Raw genomic sequence first — 20,124 nt, forward strand, 5'->3', positions numbered from 1 at the left:
TGAATCAGGGATGGTTATATCGTTTCTATCAAAAGTAGACCATTGCGCGTTGGATCTTATGTCGAACTCTGTTGATCTACCACAACTCATTTTAAAACAAGAGACATGACAGTAAGCTTGCGTACGCGCCAGAAGCGCCTAAACAAAGGACAGAAAAGTTGATCGAGAAGTGTCCATTACAACACAGTAGCATCTGAATGCCATTTATTACTTTACACTTCCCTTTATATTATAAAGAAATTTTGTGCGTCGGTACACGCAAAGAAAGGCATGCTACTTATTTATTCACTGTCTACGAAATATGATAATGATGATGCAAATTTAACATATCATAAAGTTTGTCACGCGAATTGAACGAACAAAGTTCGGGCCAAACAAGTAAACAGTGGGACACTCTATTTTACGTACTTCAACGTCTGTAAATTTCTGTACATTTAAGGTAAAAATACGTTAATTTTGATGTTAAATGGGAATATTTATCGCAATCTAGTACGACAATACGAGGATTTTCGACATTCCCATACATTTCCTCTATAAATTCAAAATACAAACGGCACACAGTTTGTGTGGGCCCCAATCAGTTATCACCCGTTGTCGCGAAGAAGATATCAAGCGACACATCACGCGTTTGGGCGGAAATTCGACTTTTTCTTGCTGTTTTCCTTTCCATTTGTGGTTTCAATCCAGAGATAGCGGAAGTTACATTCAACTATTGTAGCTTTCGACGTTAGTTACGTGCGAAATGTGATAGCTAAACATTGTTTTTCACATTACTGAAGGAACACAGTCAGTTTTCTTGGATCTGTCGGCCTTGACGGGCTGAGATCCAGTATGATTTCCTAATAGGCCTTATCACGGTTTTCGACGCCATTTTGACGAGTAGGTAAACAGGCTTGAAATAACAGTGTTTGTATGGAAATCCGATGTCAAATAATTTTCATAAAACATCGCTTCTGAAAAATTCATGAATTGGAAACTTTTGGTAATAGGAAAAGGATTTTAAGAAAAAAAATTGGAAGGATGTAGCTGTGCCAGAAAGCGTCCAGTCGTGTTTCGAACTTTTCATACATTTGTCTCTACAGCGAACCAGCTGTAAACAGCTACTAAAAATAGTTCGCGGGAAAAAATACAGGGAAATGTATGGAAAGTTCAATACACGACTGGACGCTGTCGTAATTCTATTAAAGACAGCTACATCCCTTCGATTTTTTTCCTAAAATCCTTTTCCTAGTACCAAAATTTTCCAATTCATGAATTTTTCAGAAGCGATGTTTGATAAAAATTATTTGACATCGGATTTCCATACAAACACTTAAACACTCTTATTTCATGCCTGTTTGCCTACTCGTCAAAATGGCGTCGAAAACCGTGATAAGGCCTATTTGCTTTCGTTTATCCTTGCCTACCATTGGTAGGATTTCTTCTTCTGTTTTAAAGTTTTGTCTGAATCACTTTCGAGATTGTATAAAGTGAAGATATCTATCCGTCACCTTGCGAACATAGCCTCCTTTTGTCTTTTTCTTTACTGAGGACCCGGGTGAGGAGAACGAGAAAATCGAGCAAGCAAAAGAAAGGCTCTGCTAGCAGGGTGTCTATATTTACTTCCTTATGCTGTGTCTTCTATGTTGCCATAGAGCGCAAATTCCTCTAAAATAGCTTAGCTAATTTAGTTGGGCGAGCTGGGGGACGAAATTTGTAAAAAGGGTACTAATACTAATTATATAGAATGATCCCGAATTATAGTCGAAAATATGCACACTGAATTACAGACGAATGATTAACATCTTGGATATTTTTTGTCATATTTTAATGTGTTAATATTTTTAGGGTCATTTATAATACCAGGAGAGTATTCAAAGTGTAGAAAAGGAGGGTATGAAGAACTTTCCATGTTTAAAAAGTTTGGCTGCTACAGTGTCTGTACATTTTTGTAAAGTGAGATTTATTTAAAGGATGTGTTTGACTGGGGTGAAAATGGCATTAGTATAGTCTCTTTCTCATGCTTCTTATAATTTTCATTCTTTTTGTGTTTGGTGTAATGGGATTATTCTTGACTGGTGTGAGTTGGAAGGTTTTAATCAATGGCATATGGCATTAGTATAGTCTCTTTCTCATGTTTCTTATAATTTTCTTTCTTTTTATAGGCCATTCCTATGATTATTAATGTCGGCAAAAGGCAGCCAGGGAGTATTTCTTAAAAGAAAATGCCTTCCATTCATAACAGGTTTTAACTGGGTAGGTTTAAAAATTTATGTCAACACACATGTATCTGCTGTTTAGGCCAGTTTTTGTGTCTAGTAAGTAGACTAAGTAACTAAACGTTCTAAATTAATTTAGGAAGACCTGGCCTGAGCTGAGGGGTTGAATTAAGTGAAGTGTTAAACATGAACTGAAAAAGGCTGTATTTCCCTTGTGAAATGTGACTGTACAGCTGCTTACAAACTGTCACCCATGGTTTCCCATAACAGTGGAGGTCTAGACAAAGAGTAGCCTCTCGTTTCTATGAAAGGTAGTCAAGTAGAGCAAGTGAAGTGTAAAGCATGAACTGAAAAGCTGTCATCCATAATTTCCCATAATAGTAAAGAGATAGAAGAAGAGTCATCCCTACTCATATCTTTCAAGTATAGTGACCTATAGTCAGGGAGATGGGTGACAAATTGTCTCCTGTAAGGAAATACACAAACTGCTATATGTGGAGTAGGAGGCACTGAGAAAAATTATTTTCTCTCCTCTCTTGTACATCAAGTTGTAATGGGTGATTTTTGCATGCACTTTAATAAATGCATCTTTCACTTGTCCTACAGTATACTACCCTGAAGAGAGATTACAAGAGGCTACTCTTAGTTTGTGGGGAAGGGGGCAATTGAGGGAGTGGAGCTTCCCACTTTCTATAACCTTGAGTTCCTTTAAGTTACCCCCTTCCTTGACAACTCTTGCTACTTTCCACATTTTCTGTTGCAAAATATCATACAAGTTTCAGAAAATTATTGGACGGATCTAAGATAATTAGTCCCCACTTCAGCATTCTGATATGCTGAATGATGATGCCTTTGGCTTACAGTTTGTTCTTGCAATTTCACTATTGCCCTCAAAACAAACTGTTCACTTTGTGGACAATCTTGGGCATTATCCTCTGATACCACTGAGCTGCATGAAGGCATTTGTTTATCAAAGGGGTAGTGTCACCTATTTTAGTGTCACTATGAATAGCCAAAAATGTATTTGTTTCAATGGAATCGTTAAAATAATGGTTTTGTTTTGTTTACAATAACCCTACTGGTTCACAGAAACTGCAGTTAATTATGTTTGTCTCCAGATAGCCAGGATGTAAGTGGATTGCAACTTGAAAAAAATTGGGCAATTTTTTCAAGTTCTTCCTTTGTATTTTAGAGAAATCGCTAAAAATGGATGAGGGTTTGTTCTTCCTGGGAGAAAAACCCTAACAATTTTTTCCTGATGCTGTAAGAGCAATTTCATGTTACAAAACAGCTTCTTTCTCAGATATTTGAGCAGTTTTGACCAAAGTACAGCAAATTGTCGTGACAGTGCCCCTTTAAATGTGAAAAAGTTTTCTTATTTCTACCTGTCTCTCACAACTTTCATTTTGTTATGCCCTCTCACCCCCCCTTCCCCTGTCCTTCTCTGCAAGGCTTTGCCTTTTTTCTCTGTCTTCACATATGAAGTATATCATATACACAAACTGCTTGGATGGAAAGTTTAGGGGTAGGAATTAAGTAAGGTTCAAAATCACTTCTGATGTACCAGTATCAACAAGAAAGCCCAAAATAAGCAACAGAAAAGCATTACTTCAACCAATCGCTCATGATTTCTTAAACTTTGTAGAGGAAATGGCATGTACCATTTCTTTATCCAAATGGAATTTCTGGGTCCTCTGTGGAAATGGTATGCATACATACAGTCATGGCCAATTACAGGTGTGTGTGATTGGTTGATTGGTCATTACAGCTGCCAAAGGCCACTTTCACAGAAGCCCTGAATGATGTACAGAACCAGGCCACACAGAAGCCTAGAAATGCAAATGGATTATTGTATAATGCAATTCCAGTGATTTGATTGGTACAGAGCAATTATACCATACCCAGGAAATAGCAACCATTAAATTGTTTTTTGGTTGTTCTTGCAAAGTGAAATCAGTGATATCTATATTTCTTACTAGTTTTTAATCAAACAATTATTGTTCTTTGAGTGCATGTTGGATATGAGATGACAGATAGCCAACTAGGCAAGTGACACAGAGTTGGCTAGATTCATCTCATTTCCAACAAGCGCGAGTGGAATAATCATTGTTGTATTTGAAAACAGTCAAGAAATATTGCTAGATCTTGTTGATTTTGTTTTGTAAGAACAACCAGCAAACAACAAATGGTCATTATTTCTCAGGTATGGTATTATGGCTGATATACCATGGCTGCAAGCCAATCAAATCCCTGGAATTGCATTATACAATGATCCATTTTTTAATAATAATTATTAGTCCATTCATGTTTGTTGGATATGGTATGATTATAGCCAACTTGACGCTACTCACCTTGGGTTGGCTATCTACATGTATCAATCCCACATCCAATGCAGTTCATACTCTCATGGAATAATTGTTAATTGTCCTTATTGACTCACTTTTTTTTCTTTTTGATATTGTAGGTGACTGGTATTTTTTGGATTATAGCTGGCGCTATAGTTATTTCTCAAGAAAAGACCCATGCAGCAGTTTCAAGCCTGCCAATTCAGAGAGCCCCTGTTCTTCTTCTTGTCGCTGGAATTTTAGCCATTTTGGTGGGATGTGTTGGATGCTATTGTTTGAGGAAACCAGACTTTGATGTTAAGAAACCATTGATAGTGGTAAAGAAAGCTTTAAGGCATATTTATAACACCGTTTTTGGAAAATAAAGTTATCAATGTTATAATAGTTAAATATAATTTCTTTAAGGCCCCTTCTTTTCAACTTTCAACTTAATTTTAAAAATGGTTACAAAACGATATTGCAGGACTGCAAAGAGCACTTTCTAGTCTAGGCCGGAAATTGAAGATGGGTAAAAAATTTGATAAATAAACAGATGAGTGAATAAATTAACTAATAAGAGGAGAAGCCATACGGTGCCAGTGATATAAAAGAGAAAAAGAGGAGCACATTACATAAGAACAGAGAATATGTACAGTATGTTTACATTGTCTACATTGTACATCATCTTTTTTTTTTATCTCTGTCTGAATGGCAAGCAAATATTAAGAAAAACACTTAATAGATAAAGATAATGTTTAACACTTTAACTGAAATTGTTAAAGCTGGAGATTTTTTAACTTAAAACTTTTTCACCAATCACTGGTTCTTTGTTATGTGGTTTGATTCCATTCTTTTGGTATCAAGTGACTAAAAGTGGTAGTTGATCCGTCAAAGAATAAGTGATGGAAAGCACTTGAAACTGTCGTGAGCCACCTTAAATTATACCACTCATAGTAGCGACTTGCTACTGATATTATTATTATATTTTTATTTATAGTTTATAGTTCTGCTTGCCCTGGTATTTATTATTGCTTTGGCTGGTGGAATTTTTGGAATGCTTCACCTCAACAGAGTAGGTTTAAAATTTTTAAGTATACCTTAACTATTAACCAACATGAATTGAGTCCTTAAGAAAAACAGTTGAATCAGTCCAATCTAGGAAATGTTAAACACTACATCTGAATTAATTGAAACACAGTCTATCAACAGTGGCATAACCTTGTCCAGTAGATAGGCACTATACTCTGCCACTTCTCTCATCAGTACCAAGGGGACTAGGCAACACTAGAAACAGAGGTAGTCAGCAAGTCATTTCCACTTGCAGGAGTTATTTTCATATTTTGGCCAACTTCACATCATTAGTAAATAAACTCAAAACTCAATATGTGTAACTAGACTTGAATTATGCACTTTCTAAATCTGCTGATTTTCAATGTTTTTTTTCTGAATTGCAAACAACTCTGACCAGTTGAACAATGAATTTGAAGGAGACTTCAAGAAAATGATAGAAAAGTATGGAATAACTGGACATTACAAGATGCTAGTAAATATTGACCGACTACAAAAAGAGGTAAAGTTTACCAAATAATTTATTCCATGCAGGGTATAGTTTAAGAAGTAAAGTCACACCGCATGGAAGTATTAATAGCTTAAAATCAATGATGTCTATAGACCCTTGTCTGTTCATGTACAATGCAAGCATAACATTAGTCCTCTGAAGTGAATCATTACTCTATATCTAAAAGAAGAAGGGTTGAGGCATTCACTATCAGGATTGGATTTAAGCTGACCAAAAAACTGAATGTCTTGGGTGAGTACAGTGTTGGCCAAATAATAGCCTGTAAGTGACCAACAACAGGAAAAAGAAACAAACAATGTATACAGACAAGTGGTTCTGTTTGGATGTTGTAGAGTTTTTTAATGCCCTGTGATACTTGTTATGCTAAGTTACAAGTTGAATTCTGGGGTAACCAAAATATTGGTGCATGCCAACTTACCCTACTTGAGTCTCACGATTTAACCAATATATCCACTGCTCCTACAGTCATTCACTACTGCCAGAGATTGTTACACTGGTCTCAAGACAATAGAAGTTGCCTGCCTGTGATAAAATATTTTGTGTATTTTGTTCTTGGTTTCGTTGTGAAGTTGCAATGATTTTGTTGTAATTATCATTTAGGATAAGTGTTGTGGAGTGATCAACTATGTTGATTGGCGAAATACGATGTACAGTGGACACAGATATGATAAAGTTCCAGACAGCTGCTGTAAACAAGAAGAACATGCCTGTGGGTTTGAGTTTGAACTGAGCAAGATCAACCACAGGGTACGTTCCTAAGTTGTTTGCTTTATCAAGTAATTAATTTATTTTGCTACTTTTCATTTGTAACAGCAACTCTCCGAACAATGTATTAATAAATATGTATATTATAACATGAACAAATGAGCCAAAATTATTAACAATGAAGTTGGTCAAATTAGAGTCTTCAATGTATTTTCACTAATGCCACATAAAAATACAACAAAATGATACCGGATCATGTTTACTGTAGGTAGTGTCGGTAGACACTATCGGTCGATATATCGACCGACACTCAGCCGATATATCGGCCTTCATCTAATTACAGTCAACTCTCGCCTTGCGGACACCTCGCTATTACGGACACCCCGATAATACGGACAGCAGCTAAATACCTGGCAAAAATAAATTACAGACGTTTGACTGAAATAAATTCCCGCTATTACGGACTCTCGCTATTAAGGACACCAACTCGCGGTTCCGAGGGTGTCCGCAATAAAGGGAGTTGCTTGTACCTTGTACTTGATTATCTGTCAGTGCCGTATTTGGTTAAGGTGATAAGTCTGACATTTCTGAAAGAAAAAAAAGAGACAATTTTAGTATTTTCGTTTAGTGAGGTTAGCACAGTTTGTTGATTACCAACTCAAACAGTGCAAGGAAAGATTTCCGCACTGTCATACTAACCAGCTGCAGTACCAACCCTCTTCCGAAAACATGCTGTTCGCTTTTGGGGTCCCCAGGCTTCGTTTTCGAAACATCCGAAGCTGCGAGGGTGAATAAAGTTTGCGTCAGAAAATGTATAAGCTCACATAATTCCTATATGGGGCTGTGCCGAAATCTTGCCGAGATAATAAACTTATGGACAAACATTGAAGGTTGAGAGCTTACTTGAATCCCGTGTTTGCAGTTGTTGCCATATTTCTGCAGCTTTTTACTTTTTTCCTGTTTTTACCGACCTTGAAGCCTCACCAAAAAACCTTCAGCATCTTGTTTTCCCTTCCAAATGGCTCTTGCATAGTTTTCATCGCTTCATGTTTCCGAGGCAAACCATCTTTTGCAATTAAGATTAAAGAACGAGGAAAAAATGGCTCTCGACTCGCCAGGTGTCGCCGCCATGTTTGAAGTTGGCGGCAACTTCGCGCCCGCCCCTTTTTTGCCAAGCACAAGGCTGATGACTGAACTCTGATGTGGGGAGAGACAACTGATTTATTTTACGTTTGCTATTAGGGATGTTCTGCGATTGCTGTAGATACGATGACTATCCACTTAAGGCTTGTCGGTCTTGGTGGCATCATCCTCGGGGTGTTAGAGGTAAATGGAATCTAGATCCTGCAGTTGTATAACAAGAAAACCACTGATAGAAGTGGTTGTTTTGGAGTAGTATTTCACAAATTAGAAGTCCTTAGCTGAGCATTGATTGTAAGGGTGGCTGATTTTTTACAAAATGAACGTGTACCCCTAAAGGTAATTTTGTTTCTTTTTAGATGTAAATTGATCCCGTTTAATAATACGGCCAGCAAGGAGAAATGCCAAAATGTCCGTATTATCGGGGCTCTTAGAAAAACATGGAAAAACGTCACGGACACTTGTTTTGTATCGATACAAAGCCTAAAGCAGACATTTTTACAACACCAAAACGTTGTTAAATTTCTTACTGTAACTGTAACAAGTTGAAATGAAGAAACCTTACGCTTATTTATAAGTCTTGGACTAAGACACATGTACTTTATTGTTCTTGAAACACGACAACGTAGTCGAAGACCTATCAGCATCAGCCTCCGAGCGGAGGCAACACGACAACGTAGTCGAAGACCTATCAGCATCAGCCTCCGAGCGGAGGCTGATGATGTTAGCGGCAAGCATAGGAAGTCAAAGAGGAAGAAGACTACAAGCAATGTCTTGCATAAAAAGGCCATGGAAGTGAAACTCTCCTGTACGCATAGTAGGCAGAAAACTTTATTATGGACTACAGTACAAGGGTAAAACAGAGTAAGAAGGGCAGACTCATCAAACATGTCACGCTATTTTGCTACTATTTTTCTAGGAATAAAATCGTATTAACCCGTAGAAAACTGTCATTATTTAAACAGGGTACAATGTCTGCCGGCCTTTATTAAGGCAAAATTTCATTTCAATGGCCACACTTTAGGATTTTTGCACAGACTAAATCCCTTATTACATTGCCAAGCGTAATGGGATCGGAGATAAAAGAAAATTAAAATCGTTTCCTTCTTTTATTACAGGCAATCCTTTGCATCAGTTTTGTTTGCTGTTACCTTCGTGAAACGTGCTATTCACCACCAAACGAAGCTCTGGTAGAGGTTTCTTCTCGAAAGAAAAATAGCAAGTTAGAACAGGTATTAGATCATGAAACGGAAGAACGGTATACTCCCCCGCCCACTGCACAGCGTACAGCCAAAGCCGCTTCGCACCGTTCACCGGACACCGATGCACCTAATGCAAAACGACCAAAGGCTACTACTAGGAGAGTAAGGAGTCTGCAGGGTAAACTACCACCCTTAAGAAAGACGGCGCCCATTCCTAAGTCTCCGATCGATTGTTGTTAGAGGCCCTTTTACAAAAAATAATAATAATAATAATAATAATAATAATAATAATAATAATAGTAATAATAATAATAATAATAATAATAATAATAATAATAATAATAATAATATGATTATACTTTATGATTGTGTCACAAAAGGAATGTAGCTGAGGGGAGAGGTCCCCTCTACTAATATGCCATAATTTCAAGTCAATCTAAAAGATTCAACATTACCAACTACATTCTCTTCCAGAAGTAATGGTGTATTAAAACGTCTTCAGATTTACAACAGCTAGCCGTATTTAAACGTCTCGAAGTATTCGAAGTTTTCATTAAGTTTTTCTTCCAATAGTAAGCAGTTGCTTGTCACGCAACACATTTTTTGGCGTTGCGTGACGTTTCAAAGCCAGAGTTTCAAAGTGTGACTGTCCGGGTGATGGAAATCTGAAGGAGCCTTTAGATGAATCACGTATGAATATTGTAATAGTAAGAATATTGCGTGTCGTCTATAATGTATTTATGTTGTATTTTTTTGTTAATGGCAAATAAATTGAATTGAATAGAATTGAATTGAATAGATAGATAGATAGTTTATTAAAAAACTGCATCGCAGCCAAAAGCTGAATTACGCAATTATTTGCAAACGCTTCATAATACTTAAAAAAAATTACAAATGAATCCTTGATAATAAGTCACAAAACTGATCACAGTATTAAAAATTCTATATAAAGTATTTATATTACAGCCTGTAAAATATGTAAACTTATAAAGTATGTATACATGTGAGATAAAACTACAGCCAGGACTGTTTCGACATCGCATATATAAAAGTGTTTCTTGTTCTGTTCGAGTGTATTTCATGCAAACTATGACTTATTCAATCACACTGTAAAAAAGTATGGCCGCCAACAGGCGCACAAAAGGGTTGCTCTTTTTTTATGATTTTGGACAAATTTGGGTGCAACTTGATAACAAAGCTCAGTCAGGGAAATCTATCATTATGATAGTAGTCTACCATAGTAGTAACATGTCATTTAAATACTGCTTTAGAAAAGATCTGCTTCAGTTACTAGCACCACGCTGCTAGTGTGTGTGGTCTTTGTAGTTTAACCAGGGGATAAATCTACTTATTAGAAACATTGTATAATGCAATTCGAGGGATTTGATTGGCCTAGCAGCTATGGTATATGAGCCATTATACTCGAGAAATGATTGCCATTAAATCGTCTTCTAGTCTTACTTGCCAAAAGAAATTAGCAAGATCTAGCATTGTTTGTTTGTTGTATTAAATAAAACAATTATTACACTCGCGCTTGTTGGATATAAAATGATTATAGCCAACTCTGCGCTATGCGCCCCTCGTTGGCGTTTTTCAGGAACGAGCGATGGACATAAGATAATAAATAGACCACAAGCGCAAGTGGAATACTCGTTTTTTAAAACAAAACCAGGAAATGTTACCAGTTCCAGCTGATTTCATTTCGCAAGGAAGACCGACAGTTCTTTCTCGAGCATGGCATATTAACTCATATACCAAGGTCGCTAAGCTTATCAAAGCTCTGGAATTGCAATATACAATGATCCAGTTTTTAATAGAGTGTGTGCACGACGGCCATGTTGGAGGACCGAAACAATACAATGATTTTCCTTTGGAAAATAAATTCTATTTTTGTGCAAATATCTTCTATTGTTTTAGTCCTTCAACATGGCCGCCGTGCACACACTCTATATTGCGCGTTGTTATATAAACAAGTCACTGTAAGCAAGTGCTTAAAAGCGCCTTCCCCGTGTCGTCCCCGAATAAGCGTCTCACCCCTCACTGAACAACAATGCGCTGATTATCCAAAGAACCTTGAGCTTGAGAGGGGCGTTTATTCTAAGTGTGTCACCGTTCGGTTTATTTTAGAGCAACTGCGACCAAGACAACATTAACTGAAATAGCTGTATGTGGTTTATCAAAACATTAATAGGTTGCCTAATACTGCAACGTTACTTTGATAAATCATGTTTTATTCAAACAAATTTCTTTTTTTTAGTTGTTACTAAGCGTCTCCCCCAAAACAACGTGGCTCTTGATCAAGTGCCGTGTAAAAAAGTCGAAAAATGTTCTGAGAATTAGCAAGAAACACGGAAGGCTTTCAGTTCATATTGCACGGTGACAAAGCCACGTGAAGTAGATGGCAAACAGCATTATTCCAACAATCTTATCCACATACACTTGGCACATTATTTCCTGGAATAATCGTGAATTTATTTACCACTCATATGTAGAGGCTTTATATTATGTTTAACTGCCTAAATATTCAGTGTAAAGGTAATGTATTGTATATTCACTAGATCTCTTTATTTCTGTAGATATGCGATAAAAAAAGATATTATTTAGAAGTATATGATACTATTTATCTAAAAAAAAGTTGCATATAGAAAATTAATCTCCGTGTGAGAAAAATATCAGGAATAACAATTAGCTAAAAGGCCTCAATCTTTCCTTTCTTTTTTTCATCCTTACCCACAGTTTTCTTACTTTCCGTGTAAATTGAGCCCAACGTTGATGATAAGCATCAGGGTTGGCCTGCTTTTCCTCAAGATGAAAGTGAATTTCAGCCACGCTCACAAGCGGGGGATTCAGCGCCCATTACACTCTGTTTTTCAGTATAAGAACCTTTTTTTATAAGAACGTTGAGGCTGAGATAAACCAAAATTTTAAGAACGTGTTAAGAACATTCCTCAGGCTGAGAGACGATTAAGAACGTTTTTACTTTGCTAATCTGTATATAAAATCAAGGTAACAAATTTCTTGTTCCAGTTTGTGAAAACAGAATATACGGAATGAAATTACCACTATAAGTACCTCTTCTGAAAATTATTTGACTCGTCTTGACCGAGGTGAGAGCCAATACATCTACTCACCGTGAGTAGGTTTTACTTACAATAACTTAGAGCACGGACCGAGAAAACGAGGTAAGTAAGGTATTTATTATATCTCTGAGATTTATCGGGCGCGCGGGAAAGGAAAAACTTTTAAATTTAGCCGGCCGTACAGTGAAATACGAATCGGATAAAAGAAGCAGAGAGCGATACGTCGTAGCATTACGGTTTAAAGGTTACTATATTTCGGCTCGCCAAACCAGCCTTCTTCAGGTACAATGAGAATTTACATTGGGACATACGCTTATATACCGAATATTTGCGTAATAGCGGAACTACGTAAAACTAAAGTGATTGACAGCATAAAATATGACGCAAATGAAATAATAATAAAAAATTAAAAACAATGAAAGGAAAAAAGCTGGTAAATTTCTTCGCGAATATTGAGGCCATGTGGAAGTAGTGTTCTGCCTTTTGAGATTAAAAAGGCTTCCCTGGCCTTACGGATTGAGTCCCGGTTAGAGTAGACCTTTTCTATGGGGATTAATTGCATGTCGTTAGTGGTGTGGTTAGGAGCGGTGAGGAAGTGTTCTGCGGCTGTGGTGGATTTAGATTTAGTGTTAGGGTTATCTATGGTGCGGTGGTGTTTTAAAGCGGTCTTTTAAGCGTCGTTTAGTCTCTCCTATGTATTGTAAATTACAGCGGTTACATTGGATCATGTAGATTAGATTTTTAGTTTCACAGGTCAGGTTAGATTTGATATGGCGTGTTCACCGGTGGGAAAAAAGGTGTAGTTAGTGAGACCATCGGAAATGTATGGGCAAGTAGCGCAATTTTCACCGCAATGTTAGGAGCCGGAAGGAAGTTGTGGGTGGCGGGGATTAGTCGAGTTAGAAGAAAGTTTAGCCGAAACCAACAAAGTCTAAGGTACGTTAAGCAACCAGCGGGAGTCGTGTTTGGCCTGTCACCTATCTGTTGTAGTCCCACGTTGTGGTACGTGAGTAGCAATGCTTACCTGGGTTGAGAAAAGATAACATCGGCCTAAGGGAGGTGACGTCATCGGGTTATTCTTCGGAGCAGCCACGAACCGAGATCCGATTATACCGGAAATTGACCTGCATTCACTCTCTTTCAGTAGTAATGGCGGACGACGTCGGCAAAATAAAGACTTCGAACGTTTGTTAGGATTCGTTATGGTAGAATACAGAGTTCTTTCTACTTTCGTTTCTCGGCGTCTGAACACTGACCTCAAGGATTTTACGTACGATTTGTGGAAGAAACGTGGAACTATGAAAACAGTCAAGATTTGCTCAGGTAACATCGGCCTACGGGAGGTTAACATCGACCTAAAGGAGGTTAACATCGGCCTACGGGAGGTTAACATCGACCTAAAGGAGGTTAACATCGGCCTACGGGAGGTTAACATCGACCTAAGGGAGGTACGTTTTATAGCACCACGTTTGTATCGTATGTGTTATACTGGCACAATCGTACACATGGAAAGCTTATTTGCAAGCATTAAAACTTACAATCTTGCAGGAGCTTTTCTAATCATTGACCTGAGTGTCATTTCATTTGCTGCCAACTCATAACATCCACCTACAGGAGGTTAACATCTACCTAGGGGAGGTACAGTGGCTCACAGTGTACATTTTATAACTTATGTATTACAAAAGTCAATTCATAGGCATAGAAGCTTACTCTCTAGCAGGGAAACTTGAGATCATAAGGAGCTTTTCTATCATTGACTTGAATTTCATAATTTTCATTTTTACCAACTCATAACATCCCCCTATAGGAGGTAAACATCTACCTAAGGGAGGTTATTATTATTATTATTATTATTATTATTATTATTATTATTATTGTTATTATTTGAAAAGCCTTTTAATCTCACTAGAATGAGATAAGTGAGAGTTTTCTCATTTTTTTATTTACACTCATAACATGGAATACAGTGAAAGGCAATTGTTCTCTTGTTGTTGTTGTCATTTTTTTCTTGGTTGACCCCATCAACCTGTAATTTCCACATTAAATTTTGCTAGAAGTGACTGTTTATGACTGTAGAAATGATAGATCATTTTTAAAAAATATAACCCTTAATATGTCAGAATTTATTTTAATTTAATTTGTGATCTGACTTACAAGAGGTTTGACTGTTTGACTGCTTCATTTTTTATTTGCCATTAACCAAAAAATACAACATAAATACATTAAAGATGATACACAATATTCCTACTAAACTATTTACAAGGTGAAATGTGTTAAAGGCTAGGAAGCCTATATAGAAGCCTGGGGCTTATTAACTATAGGCGTCCTGGAACTATAGGATAAACCATAGAAGTTAATGGTACTGAATGAAAATTCCAATTAATTTTTTTTTAAAAGAAGAAAAAAAAAAAAGAAAAAGGTGTGTAGCTCAACAAAGAGTCAATTTAACTTAGAAAGAAGGAATTTTCTAAGTCTTTTGCCAAACTGATACTTTCACTGTTTTGAATTTCACGACTAAGCGAGTTGAAAAGCGTAGGACCTTGAAACCGAATTGAGAATTTTCGAAGATTAGTTCGACAATAAGGTATATAGAAGGTATAAGGTATATGTGGGAGCAGGGATGGCGCAGTGGTGAGAGCACTCGCCTCCCACCAATGTGGCCCGGGTTCGATTCCCGGTCTCGGCGTCATATGTGGGTTGAGTTTGTTGTTGGTTCTTGTCCCTGCTCCGAGGGTTTTTCTCCGGGTACTCCGGTTTTCCTCCCTCCACAAAAACCAACATTTCAAAATTCCAATTCGACCTGGAAACAGTGGATGGAAGAGCCACCCCGTGGATTCCACTGAAATTCCTATTCTATCCTATTTATAGAAAAGATTGGAATTTCTTGTATTATAAGAATGTATCTGGCTTGCAAGAGTAAACATATCGTGAAAATAATTTGGAAGTAAGCTTCTTTTAAAAAGATACATAAATTCACCTATTTGGTATAAATAAATGTCAGAGAATTTTAAAATCTCCTGTTCTTTAAAAAGAACACCAGTATGAGCATCAAAAGAGACTTTAGATATTATTCTGATTATTTTCTTTTGCAGAACAATAATCCGATTTAAATTAGACTGATATGTTGATCCCCACACAGAAACACAATAAATTAAGTAAGGGTAAACTAGACTATAGTACAAGGAGCGTAAGGAGGTTTTGGGAAGGCAAAAACTAGACTTATAAATAATACCTATTGATTTTGATATTTTTCTAGAAACACTAACAATGTGAGGCTTCCATGACAAATGCTCATTGAGGATAACACCTAAAAATACTGTCTCTTTCACACGTTCAATTGCATTGTTGTCAATTTGAATAGATAAATCAAGTGTTTTCCTCCTTTGTGGTGGTCTAAAAACCATAAAATTTGATTTTTTAAAGTTAATGGACAGCTTGTTTGCTCGACACCATTGAGTTAATTTAAGCATTTCAGAATTCAAGGAAGCAAGTTAAAATCTTTGTGGGAGAAAAATATGTTTGTATCATCTGCAAAAAGAATAAAATCCACGACCTTTGACACGGTACACAGATCATTTAAATAGAGTAGAAAGAGTAGGCGACCTAGTATAGAACCCTGAGGCACCCCGCACTTAATTTCGCAAGACTCCGAACTGACACCATTAAATTCCACATATTGTTGTCTATTGCTTAGATAGCTTTCGAACCCTCTAAGTGAAGTGCCACGAACACCATAATGCTCTAATTTTGAAATCAAAATGTTATGATCAACGGTGTCAAAGGCCTTGGACAAGTCTATAAAAATACCAACTGTGCATTCCTTATTGTCAATGGCGGAAGAGATTTTGTCATATAAACAAGTAAGAGCATAAGCACTAGCCGTGGAGTGATGCTTGCGAAAACCATACTGATTGTCAGAGAGAATGTTATGATTATTAAGAAACCTTAAAAGACGATTGTACATTACTCTCTCATTGCTTACTACAGTACATTAACAATATTGGTTTTATTTTATTTCTTTTCAGAATGCAATACTTTAACTGCACAGACCGCTGAAGAAACAGCTCCTTCTAAGACACCTATGATTCATTAATTCCACAAAAGACATTGTGTACTCAAATCATACGCATAGAAGCTTACTCTTCAGCAGGGAAACTTGGGATCATAAGGAGCTTTTTTATCATTGACTTGAATTTCATTTTATTTTTACCAAGTGATAACAATTCCACCTGCGTATACAGGAGGTAAACATCTACCTGAGGGAGGTCATGATGTTTATAGCACCATGCAAGTATGTATTATAATAGGGAAGAATTGACTTGAAGAAAGCTTATGAATTTTAAGGGGCTTTTGCACTTCATGCACAAGGCCCTCAAATTTGGAATGACAACCCTCTTGATTTAGGTAATTCACTTACTATCTCGAATTGTAGACAAAAGCTTAGAGATTACTTCCAATTAAATTGTGAATTCATGTCCTTTTGAACTCTTGTATACACGGCTTAGCTTAATTTAATATTTTATTTGTTATTTATTTAATTTTTTTTCATTTAAGTTATTATTGTTATTATTATTATTATTATTATTATTATTATTATTATTATTATTATCACCACTATTATTAACATCAATATTTATCTATTTATTTATTTATTTATTTATTTATTTATTTATTTGTAAACTGCAAAAAAGTAATTGCACCATTTTGACCAATCTATATAAGCCCCCGGCTTCGGCATCTCAATATCGATTTACAGGTATTACTTATTACCATGCACTCTCTTGTACTATCATTATGAATAAAGAGCATTATAGGTTATATTGTCTCAGTTGTTCAATAATTATTGTATTCAAACAGAAGAAAAAAAAAGAGAAAAGTCCAAATTCTCCAATGCCAAAGGTACAGTGTAAATTCAGTTCAATTTCTCTACCCCAGCCAAATTCAATTCCCTTCTTCCCAGGCATGGTACATGATCAAATGCCATGTGGGAGGGGGGGGGGGGACAAGACATTTATTTTTTGTTCAAATTTGACTTGTTCTCCAACTCATGACAAAGTTCCACCCATATTTAGAAGCATAGAGCTTACTTGATAACAAATGACAGGTCATGAGCTTAAAACATGAAAATGAAAACATTTAGGGGTGGTCATTTGGATCTTTTGAAAAGCACACTCAAAGGTTCATGGCATGGCTCAATTTCATTTTGACCTTTACTTGAGGTACAGATTTGTTGACTTACAAAATAATAGCTTTTTATGTCATATCTTTTTGACTCAACAGCCATAAAGGTTAGCAACCATAACTGTAATTGAATATGGATATTTGAAAGATACATTTCAATATCAGGTGAAAGATTAAATAGAAGAAAGACCCTCAGTTATTTTTTTGGGATTTCTTTTCACAACTGCTTAAGGACGGTGCCTACAAATAGCGAAGTATTTTTGCACGGTTTATCACTATGCGGGAAAAGCAGATCTTGGTAGCGGGTATTGAAAGCCAAATTTAAGGAAATTGGGGGTAACCACGCATTTTTTAGAGATAACCAAGCAACAATATTATTCTAAAAAGCAGCAAAATACAAAGCAATGTATGGCGCTTTTTTCCATATTGAAGCTTTATTATCTCTGAAAAATGCATGATTTCCCCCCAATTTTCTTTTTGGATACCAAAATCACTTGCTAAGTTCTGCTTTCTCCACATAGTTTTAAAGTGCACAAAAATATCCCTGTAATAGTAGGCACCACCCATAGGAAACCTGAGTGTCTCCAGATGCACAGAACGTATGCGCAGTAACAATAGTAGGCACCGTCCTTAAGTTCTAGAAAGGACTAAGAATCTTTCTTCCAATTAAACATTACTTAAAAATGTTGGTCATTTTGTATCTTTGCACTCTAAGTGGTACATATATACCAATCTACACAATTTCCTGCCAGAGAGGAACAAAATTATGACCATTTGCATCCAATCCATCATTATATGGGAGATCCTCCGTCAATTAACCCTACAAACTTGAATATCAAATTTTACATAATTTTGCCTCATGACGAGAGGTCAAGCTTGACAATAACAGTTCAACAACATCTGTTGTACACAATGTCTTTTGAGGAATTGATGAGTCATAGGTGTCTTTGAAGCAGCAGTTTCTTCAGCGGTCTGCACAGTTTAAGTATTGCATTCTGAAAAGAAATAAAATAAAACCAATATTGTTAATGTACTGTAGTAAGCAGTCAAACAGTCAAACCTCTTGTAAGTGATCACAAATTAAATTAAAATAAATTCTGACATATTAAGGGTTATATTTTTAAAAATGATCTATCATTTCAACAGTCATAAACAGTCAGTTCTAGCAAAATTTAATGTGGAAATTACAGGTTGATGGGGTCAGCCAAGAAAAAACGACAACAACAAGAAAACAATTGCCTTTAATCATCATAACAGCTATTATGCTATTTTAATGCACCTGCATTTTTTCTATTTAAACCCATAACACCTCTCACAGCAAATCTTTATGGCTGTAAAATTGTTTCATTAGATGAATATAAATGGCCCAGCATAGGTCAGTGTGTTGCCAAAAAATAATATTGATAATAATATATATTCCTTGTTATGAGTGTAAATGAAAAAATGAGAAAACTCTCATTAATCTCATTCTAGTGAGATTAAAAGGCTTTTCAAATAATAATAATAATAATAATAATAATAATAATGATAATAATAATAATAATAATAATAAAAAATAATAACTCTTTATAAATAAATTTATTCTAAAACGGCATGTACACGAAATGCAAAAGCCCCTTAAGATTCGTAAGCTTTTTTCAAGTCAATCCTTCCTTATTATAATACCATAACCTCCCTCAGGTAGATGTTTACCTCCTATAGGGGGATGTTATGAGTTGGTAAAAATGAAAATATTTATGAAATTCAAGTCAATGATAGAAAAGCTCCTTATGATCCCAAGTGTCCCTGCTAGAGAGTAAGCTTCTATGCCTATGAATTGACTTTTATGATACATAAGTTATAAAATATACACTGCAAGCCACTGTACCTCCCTTAGGTAGATGTTAACCTCCTGTAGGTGGATGTTATGAGTTGGCAGCAAATGAAATGACACTCAGGTCAATGATTAGAAAAGCTCCTGCAAGATTGTAAGTTTTAATGCTTGCAAATAAGCTTTCCATGTGTACGATTGTGCCAGTATAACACATACGATACAAACGTGGTGCTATAAAACGTACCTCCCTTAGGTCGATGTTAACCTCCCGTAGGCCGATGTTAACCTCCTTTAGGTCGATGTTAACCTCCCGTAGACCGATGTTACCTGAGCAAATCTTGACTGTTTTCATAGTTCCACGTTTCTTCCACAAATCGAACGTAAAATCCTTGAGGTCAGTGTTCAGACGCCGAGAAACGAAAGTAGAAAGAACTCTGTATTCTACCATAACGAATCCTAACAAACGTTCGAAGTCTTTATTTTGCCGACGTCGTCCGCCATTACTACTGAAAGAGAGTGAATGCAGGTCAATTTCCGGTATAATCGGATCTCGGTTCGTGGCTGCTCCGAAGAATAACCCGATGACGTCACCTCCCTTAGGCCGATGTTATCTTTTCTCAACCGCTTACCTGACCGGGAAAGGGATTGGGCTAAAACAGCGATCGGGATTGCGGGATTGAGGGAAAGTTTTGTCCGGGATGCATGGCGGGATTGAAGAACCCTATTGGGGCATATAATGGCTATACAGTACTTCCCGTATTATAAAGAAATTTTGTGCTCCGGTACACGCAAAGCAACGCATGCAACATATTTAATTACCGTCTACGAAATATGTTGAAAATCAAAAAGCAGACAACGCCTGTATGCAAATTTAACATATTAACATATCATGAAGTTTGTCA

General features: G+C 36.5%; 1 protein-coding gene and 2 long non-coding RNA genes across 5 annotated transcripts in view; 2 read left to right on the plus strand and 1 right to left on the minus strand.

The window, feature by feature from the left end:
* The window catches only part of LOC146479910 (CD63 antigen-like), a 34,171-nt gene that overhangs the window by 368 nt on the left and 13,679 nt on the right, over nucleotides 1-20,124 (plus strand). Inside the window, exons 2-10 of one of the 3 annotated variants that reach the window (XM_085110784.1) lie at nucleotides 1,828-1,900; nucleotides 2,145-2,235; nucleotides 4,663-4,860; nucleotides 5,520-5,594; nucleotides 5,991-6,092; nucleotides 6,702-6,848; nucleotides 8,049-8,132; nucleotides 9,065-9,838; nucleotides 9,956-10,966. In XM_085110784.1, coding sequence (XP_084966910.1) covers nucleotides 2,164-2,235; nucleotides 4,663-4,860; nucleotides 5,520-5,594; nucleotides 5,991-6,092; nucleotides 6,702-6,848; nucleotides 8,049-8,132; nucleotides 9,065-9,388 — 1,002 coding nt within the window. In that variant the 5' untranslated portion in view covers nucleotides 1,828-1,900; nucleotides 2,145-2,163 and the 3' untranslated portion in view covers nucleotides 9,389-9,838; nucleotides 9,956-10,966. Of the gene's footprint in view, nucleotides 1-1,827; nucleotides 1,901-2,144; nucleotides 2,236-4,662; nucleotides 4,861-5,519; nucleotides 5,595-5,990; nucleotides 6,093-6,701; nucleotides 6,849-8,048; nucleotides 8,133-9,064; nucleotides 9,839-9,955; nucleotides 10,971-11,122; nucleotides 11,496-20,124 lie in introns of those variants that run through there. The other 2 variants (XM_085110785.1, XM_085110786.1) reach the window with 2 other exon arrangements.
* LOC146479911 (uncharacterized) lies at nucleotides 13,259-16,859 on the plus strand. The gene is made up of 2 exons (XR_014864916.1): nucleotides 13,259-13,676; nucleotides 16,254-16,859. It is a non-coding gene; the product is annotated as an uncharacterized LOC146479911 (long non-coding RNA).
* Nucleotides 17,243-19,843, minus strand: LOC146479912 (uncharacterized). The gene is made up of 2 exons (XR_014864915.1): nucleotides 19,467-19,843; nucleotides 17,243-18,404 (listed from the first exon to the last, which is right to left on the minus strand). It is a non-coding gene; the product is annotated as an uncharacterized LOC146479912 (long non-coding RNA).

Source organism: Pavona decussata, unplaced genomic scaffold, assembly GCF_977016875.1.
Source record: "Pavona decussata unplaced genomic scaffold, jaPavDecu1.1 SCAFFOLD_58, whole genome shotgun sequence".
In the NCBI taxonomy this organism is placed as follows: domain Eukaryota; kingdom Metazoa; phylum Cnidaria; class Anthozoa; order Scleractinia; family Agariciidae; genus Pavona; species Pavona decussata.